Source organism: Corythoichthys intestinalis, chromosome 7 (assembly GCF_030265065.1).
Source record: "Corythoichthys intestinalis isolate RoL2023-P3 chromosome 7, ASM3026506v1, whole genome shotgun sequence".
NCBI lineage: Eukaryota > Metazoa > Chordata > Actinopteri > Syngnathiformes > Syngnathidae > Corythoichthys > Corythoichthys intestinalis.
The window spans coordinates 48,763,343-48,783,386 of NC_080401.1; the positions used below are offsets into that span (position 1 = coordinate 48,763,343).

The following is a 20,044-nucleotide window of genomic DNA, read 5'->3' on the forward strand; positions in this document are numbered from 1 at the left end:
TATCTATGCTAGTCAGTTCAATGGGCATGTCTGGCGCCTAGATGTCAAGTCATGTCATTCATGTACACTGCGTAGTTCGCTAATGTTTTATTTTTGTCCTGAAACATGACGGAATTACTTAACAAGATTAAAAACAGCGTTCCTCCAAAACAGAAAACGAGTTTGACTCAGAGCGACTTGCAGCATTGGGGTTTAAAAGGTAACTTTTGGACTTTATCCATTCGTAAAGATGGCTAATTCATAATGCTGTTTCCACAATATGGAGTTGGTTCAATTTTCGTACTTGTTTTTCAAAACAGGGATCCAGTTGAGGGCCTACCAGCTGGATGGCGTCCAATGGCTGACTCAGTGCCTGAAGAACCAACAGGGATGCATCCTTGGAGATGAGATGGGCTTGGGGAAAACTTGCCAAGTTAGTTTAAGTTTTCTTCCATTCAACTGTGAATAATATTCACTCCACAATGTTATATTTTTTCTTCAGACTATCTCACTACTCGTGTACATGTCAGGGGCACTTGATGTCAAAGGTCCATTTTTGGTGCTTAGCCCGCTTTCTGTCATGGAGAACTGGAGGAGTGAACTGGAGCGGTAAAGCCATTCAAAACAAGTCCACCATTAAAAATTGATATGATCATGTCTGCCTGTAAAAGTCTCAGATCAGTTTGTTTTTCCCCTTCAGCTTTGCACCAACTTTGACTGTGTTGTGCTACAAGGGAGACAAAGACAGACGAGCTGAGATTCAAGGGGACATGTCGGATTTCCATGTTCTGCTCACTACATATGAGGTCTGTGGATGTTCTATTGTATTTGGGTTTGTCCCCCCCCCCCCAATGTTAGTAAAAATCACCTGTTTTTCAGCTCTGCCTTAAAGACGCTTCCTTCCTGAGACGGTGAGTCTTCGCTAAAATTCAAATATCATTGGATTTAAAGTTCTCAGGCGTGAAAATCTCTCACCTTTCGGTGAAATTCGCCGTTTTGAAGTCAAAAAGGGCGACCTACGTGAATTGCGTAGATTCGAGGAGAAATTGTTTTTGGGAGAAGGGGGGGGGGGGTCGGGAGGTTTTATTTAATTATTATTATTATTATCATAATGTGATCAACTTAGTATGTAAACTGAGCACTTAAGAAATCGGTTCTTTAAAAAAGAGACACTTGGACAGTCAGCAAATCCTTCTAGATGCTTCGTTGACGAGAACCAATCATCGGCCCAAGCTGCGTTCCATTATTCCAAACGCGCGCACTCCTTACGTGAACATGAGTGCTCGGAGAGCCTTTGGTTGCATTGCAAAGCTGCGAAAAGAAAAAGCAGGCCTTATCCACACCGGGGCAGACCAGAGCGCAGCATACACACTTGCCTGTATTTGCCAGCAGATTGAATTTGGTGAGTAATGGTTTCAATCGTTTTCACATTTTGCGATATAAAAAAGTTACTGCCATTCGTTGCAGCTTGCGTTGAACACTGCCAGAGCTAGCCAAATCTCCCATGAAAAAAAATAGCTCCCGTTAAATTGGCGTCAAGCTTGTGTATTTAGCAGTAATATAAAGGAAGAAACACACTGTTGAGTCAAATTAAGCGGCATGCTCTCGGATGGGGGGGGCTCCTCGCATCGCTCCCGCCGTCCGCCTGAGACGCGTTATTTTTTGCTGAGACTTGAGCTGACGGCCGGTGTCTGCACAACACCGGACCCACGAGTGGTGGGAATGAGTCCTGCTTCTTAAAGCTTTTCAGAAATACAGGGATCCCTCGTTTTTCGCGGTTAATGGGGACCAGAACCCGCCGCAATAAGTGAAAACCGCGAAGTAGAGCCCTCCCCCCCATTTTTTTGTGCGTGTTCAATGCATTTATTCAGATTTTACATTGGAAAAAAGATACATATATATGACATGTTTTTTTCACTTTTTCCACCAAAGTATCATTTATAAATGGTTTTCAAGCACTTCAAAATATAAGAATTATGATAAGTTTTAAACATGTTACTGCCCCACTGAATTATTTTCAAACAAGAATAAATTAGTAAGAAAATGCTTGGCTTTATTAAATGCTTCATAGTGAGTCTACTCAAACCCTCTCAGGCTTTGGTAAACGGTGATTGACACATGTGCAAAGTTTTTCTTTTTATATATATTTTTTTGTTTGAAGCAACTTATTTGATTGAATAATAAAGACACAAATGTCCTAGCCAAAATGTGGCCCAAACGCAAAACAACATTACTTCAATGGAAAAATTTGTTTCAATCAAGAAAAATAGTTTTCAAATGCTTTTTTTGTCTCAAATTTATTTTTGCAATCAAAAACCAATTTTTTTTATTGAAGTGACTTTTTGGGGATTAAAAGTATATACTGTATTTTGATTGAAGCAACTTTGTTTTTGATAGAAGTAACTTTGTTTTTTGATTGAATAATAAAAACACAAATCTACCTCCATCGTTATTGAGAGAGAAAGAAATTAAGAAAGCTTTAAAACTAAAAGCCACCGGGGAGTCTGTTTTTTTGTTTTTTCAAATATTTATATTTCATTACATAGACATGCCTCGTAGGGAAGGGAGATTGAGGGATAAAAAAAGGAGTTAGATGAGGCTGCTAAAGGCAGTAGATACCTCATCAGCTGGGTGAATAGCAGACCTGGTAAGAACAAGTTTGCAAGGATAGTCGGGTATTAAATACAATTATAAACACAATTACAATGTTATTTTTCTATAAGATTTTATGTCATTGCTTTATTAATCATTAGGTGCTAGAGTTGTTAAGTATGGATAATAATGAAACAATAGTTTTAAGAAAACTGCTGTTGGTGGCTCAGTGACCATCTGATGTGGTTTGTTCTCAGATGAACAAGTTGAGGGAGGAAGTTTTGATGCAGAGGTTGAAGGAAGAAAATAGGCAGACTGACTGAGTCACAGCCAGAAAGTGTTGATGACAGTTTTGATTACTATTCACTGTTGCCCCCTCCCAATCAAAGTATGTCACAGTCGCAGCGAATTATTATCTAAAGCTGGTTAAAATTGAAGTTATGTTCTTTTAAGGTGTATTAAATACTTGTTCATGTGCCCCTTTTGATCTACAAGCACCCGCCCCTCCACCGGTCTCTGCACGGCCCTGCTGAAACACAGTGTGGGTCGACAGAGCTCAATGTTTTGTTGGGGTGTACAGTGTACTGGAACATATTTCCTCCACACCCTTCTCACCTTTTTAACCCCTGACCCATTTTCATGCCTGAGTTCTATATGTTTCACTTTTATTTTTTTATTGATTAAGTCGATAATGCTGGAATTTTCATTTGCACAAATACGGACCCAAAAGCATTGGGGAAGAAATACAGTGGGGCAAAAAGGTATTCAGACAACCACCAATTGTGAAAGTTCTCCTACTTGAAAAGATTAGAGAGGCCTGTAATCGTTAACATGGGTAAACCTCAACCATGAGAGACCGACTGTGTGGGGTGGGGGACAGAAAATCACGTTGTTTGATTTTTAAATAATTTATTTCCAAATTAGAGTGGAAAATAAGTATTTGGTCACCTACAAACAAGCAAGATTTCTGGCCGTCAAAGAGGTCTTCACTTCTTCTAACGAGGTCTAATGAGGCTCCACTCGTTACCTGTATTAATGGCACCTGTTTTAACTCATTATTGGTATAAAAGACACCTGTCCACAACTTGAGTCAGTCACACTCCAAACTCCACTATGGCCAAGACCAAAGAGCTGTCGAAGGACACCAGAGACAAAATTGTAGACCTGCACCAGGCTGGGAAGACCGAATCTGCAATAGGTAAAACGCTTGATGTAAAGAAATCAACTGTGGCAGCAATTATTAGAAAATGGAAGACATACAAGACCACTGATAATCTCGCTCGATCTGGGGCTCCATGCAAGATATCAGCCCGTGGCGTCAAAATGATAACAAGAACGGTGAGCAAAAATCCCAGAACCACATGGGGGGACCTAGTAAATGACCTACAGAGAGGTGGGACCACAGTAACAGAGGCCACTATCAGTAACACACTGCGCCACCAGGGACTCAAATCCTGCACTGCCAGACGTGTCCCCCTGCTGAAGAAAGCACACGTCCAGGCCCGTCTGTGGTTCGCTAGAGAGCATTTGGATGATGCAAAAGAGGACTGGGAGAATGTGTTATGGTCAGATGAAACCAAAATATAACTTTTTGGTAGAAACACAGGTTCTAGTGTTTGGAGGAGAAAGAATACTGAATTGCATCTGAAGAACACCATACCCACTATGAAGCATGGGGGTGGAAACATCATGCTTTGGGGCTCTTTTTCTGCAAAGGGACTAGGACAATTGATCTGTGTAAAGGAAAGAATGAATGGGGCCATGTATCGAGAGATTTTGAGTGAAAATCTCCTTCCATCAGCAAGGGGATTGAAGATGAGACGTGGCTGGGTCTTTCAGCATGACAATGATCCCAAACACACAGCCAGGGCAACAAAGGAGTGGCTTCGTAAGAAGCAGATCTCAAACCCATAGAAAATCTGTGGAGGGAGTTGAAAGTCCGTGCTGCCCAATGACAACCCCAAAACATCACTGCTCTAGAGGAGATCTGCATGGAGGAATGGGCCAAAATAACAGCAACAGTATGTGAAAAGCTTGTGAAGAGTTACAGAAAACGTTTGGCCTCCGTTATTGCCAACAAAGGGTACATAACAAAGTATTGAGATGAACTTTTGGTATTGACCAAATACTTATTTTCCACCATGATTTGAAAAATAAATTCTTTAAAAATCAAACAATGTGATTTTCTGTTTTTTTTTTTTCTCTCCACATTCTGTCTCTCATGGGTGAGGTTTACCCATGTTGACAATTACAGACCTCTCTAATCTTTTCAAGTAGGAGAACTTGCACAATTGGTGGTTGAGTAAATACTTATTTGCCCCACTGTATGTATATTTGTCAACTGTTAGGCTGCCATTGACGGAGCTAAACGTCCAGTCCATTTGAAGTGGGAGGGTTGGAAGCAAATGAACACCACCTTCCCACTTCAAATGGATTGAACGTCTACTAGTGACAAACTCATTTAAATTCGCGACAGAAGGATGCCACATGATTGGACATTAATCATCATCATCATCAAATAAGAGCACTGAAATACTTACTTACAGTGCCTTGCAAAAGTATTCGGCCCCCTTGAACCTTGCAACCTTTCGCCACATTTCAGGCTTCAAACATAAAGATATAAAATTTTAATTTTTTGTCAAGAATCAACAACAAGTGGGACACAATCGTGAAGTGGAACAAAATTTATTGGATAATTTCAACTTTTTTAACAAAAAACTGAAAAGTGAGGCTTGCAATATTATTCGGCCCCCTTGCGTTAATACTTTGTAGCGCCACCTTTTGCTCCAATTACAGCTGCAAGTCGCTTGGGGTATGTTTCTATCAGTTTTGCACATCGAGAGACTGACATTCTTGCCCTTTCTTCCTTGCAAAACAGCTCGAGCTCAGTGAAGTTGGATGGAGAGTGTTTGTGAACAGCAGTCTTCTGCTCTTTCCACAGATTCTCGATTGGATTCAGGTCTGGAATTTGACTTGGCCATTCTAACACCTGGATACGTTTATTTTTGAACCATTCCATTGTAGATTTGGCTTTATGTTTTGGATCATTGTCCTGTTGGAAGATAAATCTCCGTCCCAGTCTCAGGTCTTGTGCAGATACCAACAGGTTTTCTTCCAGAATGTTCCTGTATTTGGCTGCATCCATCTTCCCGTCAATTTTAACCATCTTCCCTGTCCCTGCTGAAGAAAAGCAGGCCCAAACCATGATGCTGCCACCACCATGTTTGACAGTGGGGATGGTGTGTTCAGGGTAGGCCTGAATGATATTGGGAAAAACTATTGCTGCGATTTTTTTTGGGTTTGCGATATATTGCGATATTATATTGCGATATTTTTAAAAAATCTTTTTTTTTTCCAAGATATTTTCACAAGATGACTTAAATAGCTGTTTGGAAAGACTTTAGATCACCACAGTGTACAGTCATCCCTTGTTTTTCGCGGTTAATGGGGACCAGAACCCGCCGCGATAAGTGAAAAACCGCGAAGTAGCCCACCCCCCCATTTTAATTTTTTTTTGTGTGTGTGTGTTTTTTGTGCCCAATGTATTTATTCAGATTTAGCATTGGAAAGAGATAATACAGGTTGACCCAAAAAAAAGTTTACACTTAGTTGACTGCTTGTTTAAAAGCCATTGAAACATATTTAAATAGGTTGTCATGCTTAAGTGATTCATTAAGGTCACTCAATGCAGCTGGTAATCTCTCGTCTCTACAATTCCTGTGCTTCTGCTGAAAATGAAGAAAACTTTAGCTGTACCTGAATTGCTGCGTGCCGGTCTGACACCTACTGAGATTGCAGCAAATCTGAGAATATCCAGATGTGCAGTCTACAAAGTTATAAGAAGCTGAAATATATTGGAACAGCCTCACGAAAACCTGGGTCTGGAAGTGCCGATCTGTGCGGACCAAAAAGTTGATTGACAAGGTGATATGTGGCCACCCCAGAGTCCAGATCTCAATCCCCTGGATTATAGCATATGGGCAACTGTGGAGGACAGTGCCTGTAAGAAGCCACAAACTTCTGTGGCAGCCTTGGAGAGGTCCATTGTTAGATCTTGGGAAAAGATGACAGCATCCTACATAAAGAAGCGTTCCGCAGGCGCCTGGAGGCTGTTCTGACACATTGAAAAATAGAGTGTACTGTACATGCTCTTTACAATAATGTATAATTTGTGATTCAATTCTAATTCTAAGATGAATAAACATGGCATTTAAGTTGTATTATGGCAGTGTAAACTTTTTTTTGGGTCACCGTGTATAAGACATGTTTTTTTCTCACTCCCCCCTTCCCCCCAACTTCCCCCCCCAAAGTGATTTAAAAAATGTATATAAATAAATGGGTTTTAAGCACTTCAAATTTCATAATTATGATAAGTTTTAAACATAACTGTCCAACCAAATTATTTTTGAACAAGAATAAAGTACTGTAGCAGATAAATGCTTGGCTTTATTAAATGCTTCTGTTTATCTACTTTAGCTGTGACCGTTGAAGTGACATGTAGAAATTTCAAACTCCTCATGATCACTTCTGGCATTTAAATGTCTCCAACGTCCCCACAGTACACACACTCATTCCAGCGCGGCTTCCTTGCAACTGTTTAACAAGTTAAACGATGATTGACAGATGCCCGTGTGAAGTCTGCTTCTTTGGCCAGATCAAAGCCATTGTAGTGCCGCAGTGACTGAGAGGATCAAAAGGCTGGGAGAAAGAGGGTAGGAGGCTGTGCGCAGACCAGAAAGTGAGGCGTATGAGGGAAAAAAAAACAAAACTATCGCACGTGCTTGCGATGGGACTATTGCGCACACGCACATCGCGATGGCGATGTTTAAACGATATATCGTTCAGGCTTAGTTCAGGGTGATGAGCTGTGTTGCTTTTACGCCAAACATATCGTTTTGCATTGTGGCCAAAAAGTTCAATTTTGGTTTCATCTGACCAGAGCACCTTCTTCCACATGTTTGGTGTGTCTCCCAGGTGGCTTGTGGCAAACTTTAAACCAGACTTTTTATGGATATCTTTGAGAAATGGCTTTCTTCTTGCCACTCTTCCATAAAGGCCAGATTTGTGCAGTGTACGACTGATTGTTGTCCTATGGACAGACTCTCCCACCTCAGCTGTAGATCTCTGCAGTTCATCCAGAGTGATCATGGGCCTCTTGGCTGCATCTCTGATCAGTTTTCTCCTTGTTTGAGAAGAAAGTTTGGAAGGACGGCCGGGTCTTGGTAGATTTGCAGTGGTCTGATGCTCCTTCCATTTCAATGTGATGGCTTGCACAGTGCTCCTTGAGATGTTTAAAGCTTGGGAAATCTTTTTGTATCCAAATCCGGCTTTAAACTTCTCCACAACAGTATCTCGGACCTGCCTGGTGTGTTCCTTGGTTTTCATAATGCTCTCTGCACTTTAAACAGAACCCTGAGACCATCACAGAGCAGGTGCATTTATACGGAGACTTGATTACACACAGGCGGATTCTATTTATCATCATCGGTCATTTAGGACAACATTGAATCATTCAGAGATCCTCACTGAACTTCTGAAGTGAGTTTGCTGCACTGAAAGTATAGGGGCCGAATAATATTGCACGCCCCACTTTTCAGGTTTTTATTTGTTAAAAAAGTTTAAATTCATTCATTCATTCATTTTCCATGCCGCTTTTCCTCACGAGGGTCGCGGAGGTGCTGGAGCCTATAAATATTGTTCCACTTCACGATTGTGTCCCACTTGTTGTTGATTCTTGACAAAAAAATTAAATTTCATATCTTTATGTTTGAAGCCTGAAATGTGGCGAAAGGTTGCAAGATTCACGGGGGCCGAATACTTTTGCAAGGCACTGTATATGTAAATTCAGGCATCAAGAGGTAAACTGAAAAGTCATTCACTAAATTCCCCACAAGGTGGCAGTCCCACTCCATTAAGTGTGCCTGTGTTTATATAATGCCTTCAAATTACTTGGGTTCTCAAGTACCTCCATAATAAGCATCTTAAAAATACAGTAAAATGGTAGGCACAAGTGTTCCAGAGAATTTCTTCATAAAAAGTATTTATTTTGGTATGCTACTTAGCAACAACACAGACCTTACATATAACAGAATAAAGGAATACTGAGATGATGGGCGGGGGCGGGGGGTGTGGAGATCGAAAAGATTTTTAGATTTCATTCAATTGTACAGTTATTTTAACAATTGGCGGTCATGCATGCTGCCCAATGTATTATTGTATGTTTGATTGATTAGCTCACATACCACTAGATGGCTCCTGTTTACCACTATTGGTACAGTTGAAAATAATTGTTAAGCAGTTATATTTAAAGACAATAAATATGGCAAAACTATATTATATTAGCGACCAAGCATGTAGTTTTTAGTGTATGTTAGGAAAATTAGTTGATTATTAATTCAACTATTTTGATAGTGGACTTTTTTAGAGACATTTTTTAAATAAAAACTTCCCAAATTTATATGAGCCTTTGAATATTAAATATTTTCTTGTTGATTTATTTACAATTTCACCCTTTACTTAAATTTTAAAAAGGAAAGATATGTAAATATTACTTTAACTTAAAAAAAATAGTATTATAAAAATAAAAAAAGTGTAAATATATATATATTTTAATTATACAGTGTTAAAACGTTTTTAATTAAAAATAGAAAAAAATTCAATACTCTTTTTAAAAAGACAAAACTTGTTCTATTCAGCCGCTTAGACACAAAGAATGGGAATCTAAGGGTCTTTATGGGCTGAACAGTCTTAATGTACCACATGGGATTTTGTGTTCTCTCATTGTGGTTGTTTATATTGTGTTGTTTATTTAGACAAAAACAGCTGGACAGAAGAGTTGGGGGGCAGAGAGTAAGGAAGAACAGATACAAGAACATGGAATAGTGATACTAAACACGTATATAGTACTATGAAATTGTAATAACCTAATTTTCGGACGATAAGTCGCTACTTTTTTCTCTCATTTTGAATCCTGTGACTTATTGGTTGATTCATTTGGGTTAATAGGTAACACCTTAGTGTCTTACGACAGCAGTGTCATAAGACTGTCATAAAACCGTCATAATTATGACATGAGATTGTCATGGGCATTAATTAATGCTTATGATTGATGCCACTAAGTGTCATCTGGTAAATTTTGTCACTAACTTCATTTATATACAGCTTGGATCTTTTACATCCATCCGTAAGTGAGATAATTTGTTAGATGACACTAAATGACATCTGTAATTAATGTTCATGACAGTACCATGTCATAATTATGACGATTGTATTACAGTCTTACCTATCTTAAAGATGTCCCAATCCAATGACGTGATGGGGATATTTGCGTCATTTTTGAGAGTATCGGAATTAGGTGAAAAGGATCGGATTTTCAATTAAAAAAATATATTTGTTTTTGTGCTTCATGTTCGTAAAGCCTCTCATTTTTCCCCTACTGCTTTTCTTGGTCAGCCGTGCACTGGAGTTTGCCTGTTAAAGTTAACGATGAATGACAGGGATCCTGCTTTGATGTTGCCAGAGAAGCTTGATAGCGCTACATTCAAAGCCGCAGATCTGTCAGTCATCATTTAGCTTGTTAAACACTAGCGGTACTGTGCTGTGGCATCTCATTGTGTAAGTGAAGAGAGGCTGGTCTCAGCAGCGTGAGTGGATTTAAGTGGACTCACTCAATGAAGCATTTGTTAAAGACAAGCATTTTTCTATGTAATTATTGGTTTAAAATAATTCGGTGGGACAGTAACATGTTTAAAAAATTTGGGGAGCAACACTTTTTTTCTGTATCTGATCGGCACTCTGTATCGACAGATTCTCAAAATTAGGTGACTCTGACTCGGGTGCAAAAATATGGGTGGTGGCTAGAGATGTCCCGATCACGTCATTTTCAAGGTATCGGAATCGGCAAAAAAATATCGGCCATGCCTTTTTTAAATATATATATATATATATATATATTTTTTTTTTTTTAAAATTAAATCGTTTTCTAATTGTATTTAACATTACAAACATAATACGTTACACTCATCCAGAGTCTTTAGTTTAGGCTTAAGGTAGGGTTATCAAATTTATCCCGATAACGGCGTTAATTAATTTTTGAAAAAATGTATCATGTTGAAATATTTAACGCAATTAATGCATGCGCTGCACGACCCACACACGCATTGTCGCGCTCAATCTGTAATGGCGCCGTTTTACCTATATAGAGAGATAAAAGGCAGCGTAAAATGAGTAGAGTGAATTTTGACAGCCTTTTGAGCCTTTTTTTAATTGGCTAAAGCCTTACAATCCCTCTCCCTACGATTAGAAATATCATGGGAAGCAATGTGGGGAAGCAAGGTAGCAATTGATGTGTTTCTTAACACCTTGTTATTTCGCAACGCAAAGATATATCAGTTGGTAGCACTACGCAAAGTCATGGTTCCACTTCTCATGATGCATTTGGGCATGGCTACAGTATAATTTACTGAAAGCTCAACAAATACACTAGATGGCAATATTTAGTCACAATTTACAAAGTCACAAGTCTTTCTATCGGTGGATCCCTCTCACAGAAAGAATGTTAATAATGTAAATGCCATCTTGAGGATTTATTGTTGTAATAAACAAATACAGTACTTATGTACTGTATGTTGAATGTATATATTCGTCCGAGTTTTATTCATTTTTTTCTTAATGGATTGCCAAAATGTATATGATCGGGAAAAATTATCGGGAATGATTGGAATTGAATCGGGAGCAAAAAAAGCAATCGGATCGGGAAATATCAGGATCGGCAGATACTCAAACTAAAACGATCGGGATCGGATCGGGAGCAAAAAAACATGATCGGAACAACCCTAGTGGTGGCTTATAGTCAGGTGCGCCTTATAGTCCGAAAATTACAGCATTTTTTGGTTCCTGTGTTGTAGTTTGCCATTTATATTTTGTCTTATTTATAATCTGATCAAATTAAGACTTGTGAAATTGACAATTGCATTGTCAAATTTACGACAACACTATACAGCAATGGGAGTGGGGTTTGAAAAATTTTGAACACAACTATATACAGTGTCGTGTTACATTTTTAATTTTGAAAAAACATCTCTTAGGTGGAAGTGGAAGGTTCTAGTTGTGGATGAGGCTCACCGTCTCAAGAACCAGAACTCCCTGCTCCGCAAAACCCTGATGGAGGTAACGCTCGCTACCATACCATCTTTTTCTTCCTCCGCTCATAACTTTCTGTAAAGTTCTCAGTGGGTTTCCGGGTTCTGCTGACCGGCACGCCCATCCAGAACAACCTACTAGAGCTCTACTCGCTGCTTAGTTTCATCCAGCCGAATGTCTTCTTGGCGGATGGTGGTGACGGCTTTACCCGCTCTTACGCCGATGTGCAGAGTCGACCGGCACTTGGTACGGAAACCAGGGGTGTCCATTCCAAGTTATTATAATGTCCTGAATTTTTAATCATTTTGTGTTTGAACAGCTGCCGATCTCCAGAGCGTCCTGGAGCCCTTTCTGCTCCGCCGGGTCAAGTCCGAGGTTGCTGTGGACCTGCCCAAGAAGACTGAAGTGGTGGTGTATCACGGCATGTCTGCACTGCAGAAAAAATACTACAAAGCCCTCTTGATGAAAGATTTTGGTAGGTAAAGGGACATGTTGTTTTAAATTTCACACCTAACTCACTTCTTAAAATGTGTTTTTAGAGGCTTTTGGCAACGAACAAAGCAATAAGACTCGTCTGCTCAATATTCTAATTCAGCTGAGGAAGTGTGTTGATCACCCGTATCTTTTTGATGGTAAGGAAAACTTCCATTTGTATCTGTCTGCGGTTTGCAAGATGGGGCACGTCTTTAACACTAGAAAACCCAGCAGAGGCAGACTCGGCCTTTCCCAAGACAAATACTCCTAATATTCTCCTAGTATATCCCCCTTCTCACGACACACTCAGTCTGTTGCTGTTTTTCTCAAATTTTTCACACATTTTCTTGTACTAATTTCAGACACAATGACCACGATTCATGCTCCATGCCCCTGATTAAGTCATTTTAAACTATAGACATTCCCGCTTTACACTCAAATTGCAGTTCTAAAACGCTATATTTCAAAACGATGTACACATTTGGGCCATTTTTTTCCTGTTTTTGTGTGTAGTATATGAGAATTGAGTTAAAAATGTGTAAAAAGTGTAAAACTCCATAAATAAATTAGGGCTGTCAAACGATTAAAATTTTTAATTGAGTTAATCACAGCTTAAAAATCAATTAATCGTAATTAATTGCAATTCAAACCATCTCTAAAATGAGCCATATTTTTCTGTAAATTATTGTTGGAATGGAAAGATCAGACTCAAGACAGATATATACATTCAACATACTGTACATAAGTACTGTATTTGTTTATTATAACAATAAATCCACAAGATGGCATTAGCATTGTTACCATTCGTTCTGTTAAAGGGATCCACGGATAGAAAGATTGAAGTACTTAAAATATAAATGTTAGTCCTAGTTATAGTAATTTTATATTAAAACTCCTCTTATTGTTTTTGTTTTAATAAAATGTGTTAAATTTTCACTCAAAAAATAAACTAGTAGCTCGCCATTGTTGACGTCTCCAAGTGGTGACGTCACATTAAAAAAAAAAAGCAGTATCTTGAACTACGTGAGGTAGTGATTGAAATACACCACAAGGTGTCAATGGCGAGTTTTAAATTACTTAGAAATCAAGCCAAATGTTTTGTCCCTCGGCAGACGCTGTAGTTCCCCGTTTACTGGTGCATCCATTGTACTTCACGGTCATTTGAGTGCAGGCTTCACAACGTAACCCTAACCCTCTGATAGTTTGTATATTGTGACTAAATATTGCCATCCAGTGTATTTGTTGAGCTAAACGAATTGTTTGAATAGAATTTGACCAAAGTCTGAGTAAGGTTTATGTATATTTTGCATAGCTATTTTGATTGGGAATGCCAGTTCTCTTTGCATTGTTGTTTAACAGTGTGAGAATAGGGCCTCATTAATACAGATTGAAGCACTTTTCTTTTTGTGAACATTATTTTTTTGAGGGATAGGAATATTATTTTTGTTGTGCTTTTACTAAACGATACTTATGTTTGTTGTGAAGGAGTTGCCGAAGCTTATGCCAATAAACGGCATGGTCCAATGAACGCCTGTGTCCACTCGCCCACTGATATAGAATTATCCGTCCAAACCTGGTCTAAAACACCACTTTGCCTAGATTTAGTCAGCGTCCAAAAATAGGGCCCCCTGGGTCTCAACCTTCACTGAACCCCTAAGACTGACTCAACAAACCCCTGGGGTTCGATCGAACCCAGGTTAAGAAACACTGAACTAGAGACTCTTATGTACTTGTCTTCTTGCTCGGTTGTGCAGCGGGGCGTCCCGCTTCTCTTTCTATTCTGGTTAGATCTTGTTTGTGCTGCTCTCTGAAGGGAGTAGTACACAACGAAATTATCAATTTCTTGGCAGTGTCTCTTATAGAATAGTGTTCATTTCTAAGAACAAATTGTTGAGTTTTGCGTGAAAGTTGTCTTTTTCTGGCCATTTTTTAGTTTAATCGAACCCTCAAAGGTGATGCTCCAGATACCCAACTAGCTCAAAGGAAGGTCAGTTTTATAACTTCTCTTTCCACCTAAACTGTTTTGAGTTGTGCCAACATAATTGCGCAAGGATTTTCTAATCATGTGCCAACATTATTACACAAGGATTTTCTAATCATCTATTATCCTTCTAAGGCAACTAGCAAACACAATGTACCACTAGAACATTGGAGTGATGTTTGCTGTAAATAAGCCTCTTTACAACTATGTAGATATTGCCTTAAAACCGGATGTTTTCCACTTAGAATAATCATTTACCATATTAATAATTTATAGTGTTTTTCTGATTAGTTTAATGTTATTTTCATTGAAAAAAATAGTGCTTTTCTTTCAAAAAGGAGCAAATTTCTAAGTGACCCCGAACTTTTGAACAGTTGTGTATGTCTAGAGACGTATAGCCGTACATCACAAAAACGTGCTCCTAAAAGACTTCACAACAAATCGCACAATTATGCACATAGGTTGTCACATAAACGTATTGCTTAACATCTCCTAGCTTTGCACTTTCCAAATGTCTGGTATGTTCTTGTGTTTAAAAATTGTCCAACTAGCTTGCTTTGACTAGCTCAAGCTAGTTTCTGCTAGCTTTCACTTTCCCAATTTCCTCTAAGTTTTTGTTCTCAAAAATCACTGGCCAACTTGATAGCGCACGCTAGCTCACGCTTATTTCACAGGGGCTTGGTTGAGGTTGAGTTACGAATAGATTTAGCCGTAAACTAGGTTGACCATATTTTGGTTTCCTGAAAAGAGGGCACTCAGCCCTGCCTTGAGATACTCGTTCACTCAAATATGCCTATATCACTTTAATATATTTAAAGTGTGCCTCCTCCGTCTGGATAGACAAATTCAGTTTAACAAGAAAAATTAGCCATATACTTGTAGTATGTAACCAAAAACACAAATTCAAATTCTCAAAGGTTACTCAACAGTATTTATTATTCTTACAAAATAATGGAACAATAAAAACGCCCCCCCCCCCAAAAAAAAATGATAACAAAATAATAATATAATGCAAACCCATAAAAATGTAGTCAAGTCAATACACACACGCACACACAGTAGGTTACGTGCCAACTAAACATTTTTTACAAATTACTATCACGACAATTGTCGTTGACAAATTGTTATTCCCACTCACTTGTAATTCTCATTCAATAGTGCACACAAACACTAACCAAAATAAACTGACAAACGATTCAAACAGCATGTTTCCAAACGCAGCAGTTTAAAACTACATTTCCTACAATGCCCAGTGCGGCTTAGATCACTGACAACTACCCTATTGGCGATCACCTGTAGCCGAGGCAAAAATCAAACATTGCTGTTTACAATAATCTGCAGCGCAACGATGCGGCACCTAACGGGATTTTACAGATCACACCAGTACAAAGCTACGACAGAAGTCAACAGTTGCCAAAAAGTAAGTTTGGCAAGTGTACACAGGGGCGCTGCCAGGGATTTTGGACCCCATGAAAAGATATCACTTTGGGCCCCACCACCAGTTCTAGGACACACACACACATTTGGAGTATCAACTACGTAATTTCCTGCATTCTGATGACTCTTTACACACTAATTTGTGCATTTTCTGCCTTAATTTAAGATGAAAATATATTTATGTAAACATACATCTTATAGCGCAATAATGAATAGACTGATATAATCAATAAGAAATGTACTGAAGGCCATCTTATATAATCTAAATATATTTTTATTAGAAATATTCTCAAAGCAAATACAGTGTTCACCAGACACAAAATCAAGCTCCTCCCATGGCCATCTCAGTCCCCAGACAGAGTTCTCCGGGCAAAAGGGGTTGTACAAAGTATTAACACCAGGGGTGCTAATAATTGTGCCACACATTATTTGATGTCAAATAATTTTTCTTTGTGTTTTTTTTTTTCCCCACTGAATGAATGCACTTGCATTGAAGGTTGGATTTTTCTTTTTTTCCCATTAAGGTCCAATATTATTTGAATTAAAAAAAAAAATATTAAAAGCTAAAAAACACAACTTTTTCAGGGGTGCCAATAACTATGGAGGGCAATGTACCATAATAAATGACTTAAGCTAAAACAAAACATTTATTCTAACTATACTACAGTATACATTACACCATACAGTATACAACTGTTTTCGTATGAAGAGCTTGCTAAGGGTTTGCCTGCTGTACTGATTAAGTGTAAGCTAAAAGTGGAGCAAACACTGGCTAACAAACAATACAGTATTTCGTTATGGAGTAGGCTTAGCCCCATCTGGAAACTTGCGATCTCCACTATAGGCTACAGCTCCAAAGGGAGGTCCCTTATTAACAAACTAAATTCAATTGATGACAAACTAAATTCAGTAAATTGTTGACAAACTGGATTCAAACCCATTTTAAAAAAGAACATTTCCACACCAACTTTCAACATCTGTAGGATACCAAAAAATGCCGTCATTATTTGGAATCAATGTTTTTGAATAGGTGAATATCGCTCATTGAGGCCGGGAAAATCCGGTATTTCTTACGGAGTGAGCTGGGACCTCGCTTCGGAGCTTTGTAATAGACATTGCGAGGTTCCAGATAGGGCTGTAGTGGGCTAATATAACAGGTTAATTTTCAGCACTACATTGACACAAGACACCAACCTTCTTTTATGAAGTACTTTGTCACATCCTGTTGGCCTTTTCTACCCCTCTCCTGTTTTGCTTTCTTACCTCTTTTGAGAACCCGATTTTTGTTTTGAAAACATTTCTGCAGTAGCCCACACTCAGTCATTGACTGGTGTAAATGCGCACTGCTGCTCCCGGTCTGATCGAAGGAAGGGCGGACCAAACCATTTAATGAAAATACAGGGGTTGGGGGGGTGGTTTGCTGGCAATACATACTGTATGCTCTCTGGGTGTTTACTTTTTGCCAAAAACAAAACAAGAGAAAGGAACCCTTTGTCTTATTCCTATTAAATTTATAATGATTAATATTTAAATTTGCAAACGATTACCTAATGTTCTAATTTCCTTGGTGGCCCCATCAGGGCATGGGCCCTTCAAATCAATATCACTTTTCACCCCTATACGGCGCCCCTGAGTGTACATACCGATAGCATCTGAGCTCCTTTCGTGACTAAGGTTTGTTTGTGAACGAGAATTGACAGTGGACGCCATAATAAAGCCAGTCTATGACAGCGCACGCATGCGCAAATTTGTATCCAAAGTAGAATAAAGGTATTTTCATCTTAATTACTCTTTTGGGTTCATGAGCATATATATATAGGTATTGATCGTAATAAAAGTCTTAATAACTGGGCAGGCTCTCTGGGAACACGTCACAGGAAGCATAGTACCGTAGTATTCTGTGAAAAACGTCAGTCAGTTCCAACATACGCTAATTGGTCCCGTGAAAAATAATGAAAACCGGCCATTTTCATATATCTAAAAAAAAAAACAACTGCCGGACGCCCCGGACATGATGCAAAAAGTGGACATGTGCGGGCAAATGAGGACGTTTGGTCGCCCTACCATAAACCACATGCCAGTGACTCACTACTAGTAACACCTAAAGTTTCAGATGCTCCCCTGTCTTGTAAACCACAAAAAGTCCCTTCTCAAAATCTCAGCTTTCTAATGTTTGTTGCCAGTGACAGCGACAGACGTCCAATTAGTTTTGACTGGTGCATGAACGAATAGCAGCGAATGCTTTAATATTTTTTTCCTTGTTCAGGAGTGGAGCCAGAGCCGTTTGAGATGGGGGAACATTTGATTGAAGCCAGTGGGAAACTCTGCCTCTTGGATAGCATGTTGGCTTACCTGCAACAAGGGTGCGTGACTTGGTTGTCACCTACTGCTAAGTGAACGATATTTTACAAGGTTTGGTCTCAACATTGGTAGGGACGATATAAAAGCATAACCTGCATGTCCACTTTTTGTTGGCTTATTAATGTCCCGTACATTAGTAAGATCAAACAGATTGGGTGAACGAGGGTTTATTATTATTATTATTTTATGGTTTATTAACTATAGCTAAAATGATCGCCATTGACAAAAACAGACATCCAAATAATTTTATAACTTTGCTTTTGTGTTTTGTACTTGAAGCGGCCATCGAGTTCTGCTCTTCTCCCAGATGACCAGAATGCTAGACATCCTTCAGGACTACATGGAGTACAGAGGTCAGCAAAAAAAATGTCCTAAGATCACGCCTTTTAACAAAACTTTTTTAATGCAGGTTTCAGCTACGAGCGTCTGGACGGCTCGGTCCGCGGCGAAGAACGTAACCTGGCGGTGAAGAACTTCAGCAGCCAGGACATTTTTGTCTTCCTGCTCAGCACCAAAGCAGGTGAACTTTTTGCATCTTCAGCTAAAACTTGTATGCGGTGTATGTGTGTGTGAGGAAAGAGGCGAACTGATGATGGCTGATAAGACTTGCGGCAGGATGAAAATAAGGCCATCGCGCCGTGTGAAAGCAGCCGCAGGCAAACTCTGCTTCCTGTCACCTGCCTGATAGCTTTTGGCCATCCGCTCGATGTCAAACCTGATGTAGAAATTCAGTAAAAGGCTCATTCTGAGGGTAGATTACAGTGGCATAGCAACAGTCCAGTCCAAATGGAAAACTTTTAATGGTCATAAAACTGAATTGAACTAAAACTTTCTTTTAAAATTATTTTTTTATTTTGTGTATTTGTACGACTGATAGTATATATTATTATTATTATTATTGTCTTAGCTATTGTTACTCTTATCTCAGGTGTATCATTGGTATGGTCTGTTTTTATGTTTTTTTGTTGTTGTTTTTTGTTTCAAAAAACTGAATTGAACTGAAACTTTCTTTTAAAATTATTTTTTTTTAATTATGTGTGTTTGTACGGCTGATAGTATTTATTAATAATATTATTATTGTCTTAGCTATTTTTACTCTTACCTCAAGTGTATCATTGGTTTTGTCTGTTTTGTGTTTTTACTTTTATTTTTCTCATGTCCAAAATAGGCAAGGCAAGGCAAGGCAAGGCAAATTTATTTATATAGCACAATTCAACACAAGGCAATTTAAAGTGCTTTATATCACATGAAGACCATAAAAATCACATTTAAATCAACACAACGTAAAAACCAAGACAAAAGATAGCATTTAATCACAGAATAAAAATAAATAAATTAAAATAAAACAAAAACTACTACTACTAATAATAATTGAAATCAGCAATGGAGATAAGCACAAGAGGAATAGAAAGCAGATAGATTGAATTATATAGACAGTTATGGATATGCAGTGCTAAACAAAAGCGTTTTTAGCCCTGATTTAAAGGAGCTAACAGTTTGAGCATACTTCAGACGTCCGGGTAACTTGTTCCAGAGGTGAGGAGCATAATAACTAAATGCTGCCTCACCCTGCTTGGTTCTTGTTCTTGGAACATGGAGAAGACCGGTTCCAGACGACCTTAGGGGTCTAGATGTCTCATAGGAATCTAACAAGTCAAGCATGTATTTTGGTCCAAGGCCATTAAGTGTTTTGTAGACGAGCAGTAGTATTTTGTAGTCTATCCTTTGACTCACTGGAAGCCAGTGTAGCGATTTCAAAACCGGTGTAATGTGGTTCAGCTTCCTTGTATTTGTGAGGACTCTGGCTGCAGCATTCTGTACTAGCTGCAGCTTCCTGACTGATTTTTTATCAAGACCTGTGAATATACCGTTGCAGTAGTCCAATCTGCTGAAAATGAATGCATGCATAAGTTTTTCCATGTCTTGTTGAGTCAGAAGCCCCTTAATTCTGGTTATATTTTGTAGGTGGTAATAAGCGGATTTAGTGACGGACTTTAGATGGCTATCAAATTTTAGGTCTGAGTCAATAATTACGCCAAGGTTTCTGACTTGATTTGTAGCTGTAAGTGACATTGTGCT

The 20,044-nt window shown here is 38.8% G+C and overlaps 1 protein-coding gene across 3 annotated transcripts in view; it reads left to right on the forward strand.

The window, feature by feature from the left end:
• Positions 1 to 20,044, forward strand: part of chd1l (chromodomain helicase DNA binding protein 1-like) — a 42,444-nt gene continuing 22,400 nt past the window's right edge. For 2 of the 3 annotated variants that reach the window (XM_057842186.1, XM_057842187.1), the window contains exons 1-12: positions 1 to 199; positions 300 to 412; positions 482 to 588; positions 680 to 785; positions 859 to 890; positions 11,658 to 11,739; positions 11,796 to 11,958; positions 12,032 to 12,187; positions 12,252 to 12,344; positions 17,871 to 17,967; positions 18,245 to 18,318; positions 18,375 to 18,485. In XM_057842186.1, coding sequence (XP_057698169.1) covers positions 106 to 199; positions 300 to 412; positions 482 to 588; positions 680 to 785; positions 859 to 890; positions 11,658 to 11,739; positions 11,796 to 11,958; positions 12,032 to 12,187; positions 12,252 to 12,344; positions 17,871 to 17,967; positions 18,245 to 18,318; positions 18,375 to 18,485 — 1,228 coding nt within the window. In that variant the 5' untranslated portion in view covers positions 1 to 105. Of the gene's footprint in view, positions 200 to 299; positions 413 to 481; positions 589 to 679; positions 786 to 858; positions 891 to 1,179; positions 1,382 to 11,657; positions 11,740 to 11,795; positions 11,959 to 12,031; positions 12,188 to 12,251; positions 12,345 to 17,870; positions 17,968 to 18,244; positions 18,319 to 18,374; positions 18,486 to 20,044 lie in introns of those variants that run through there. The other variant, XM_057842188.1, reaches the window with a different exon arrangement.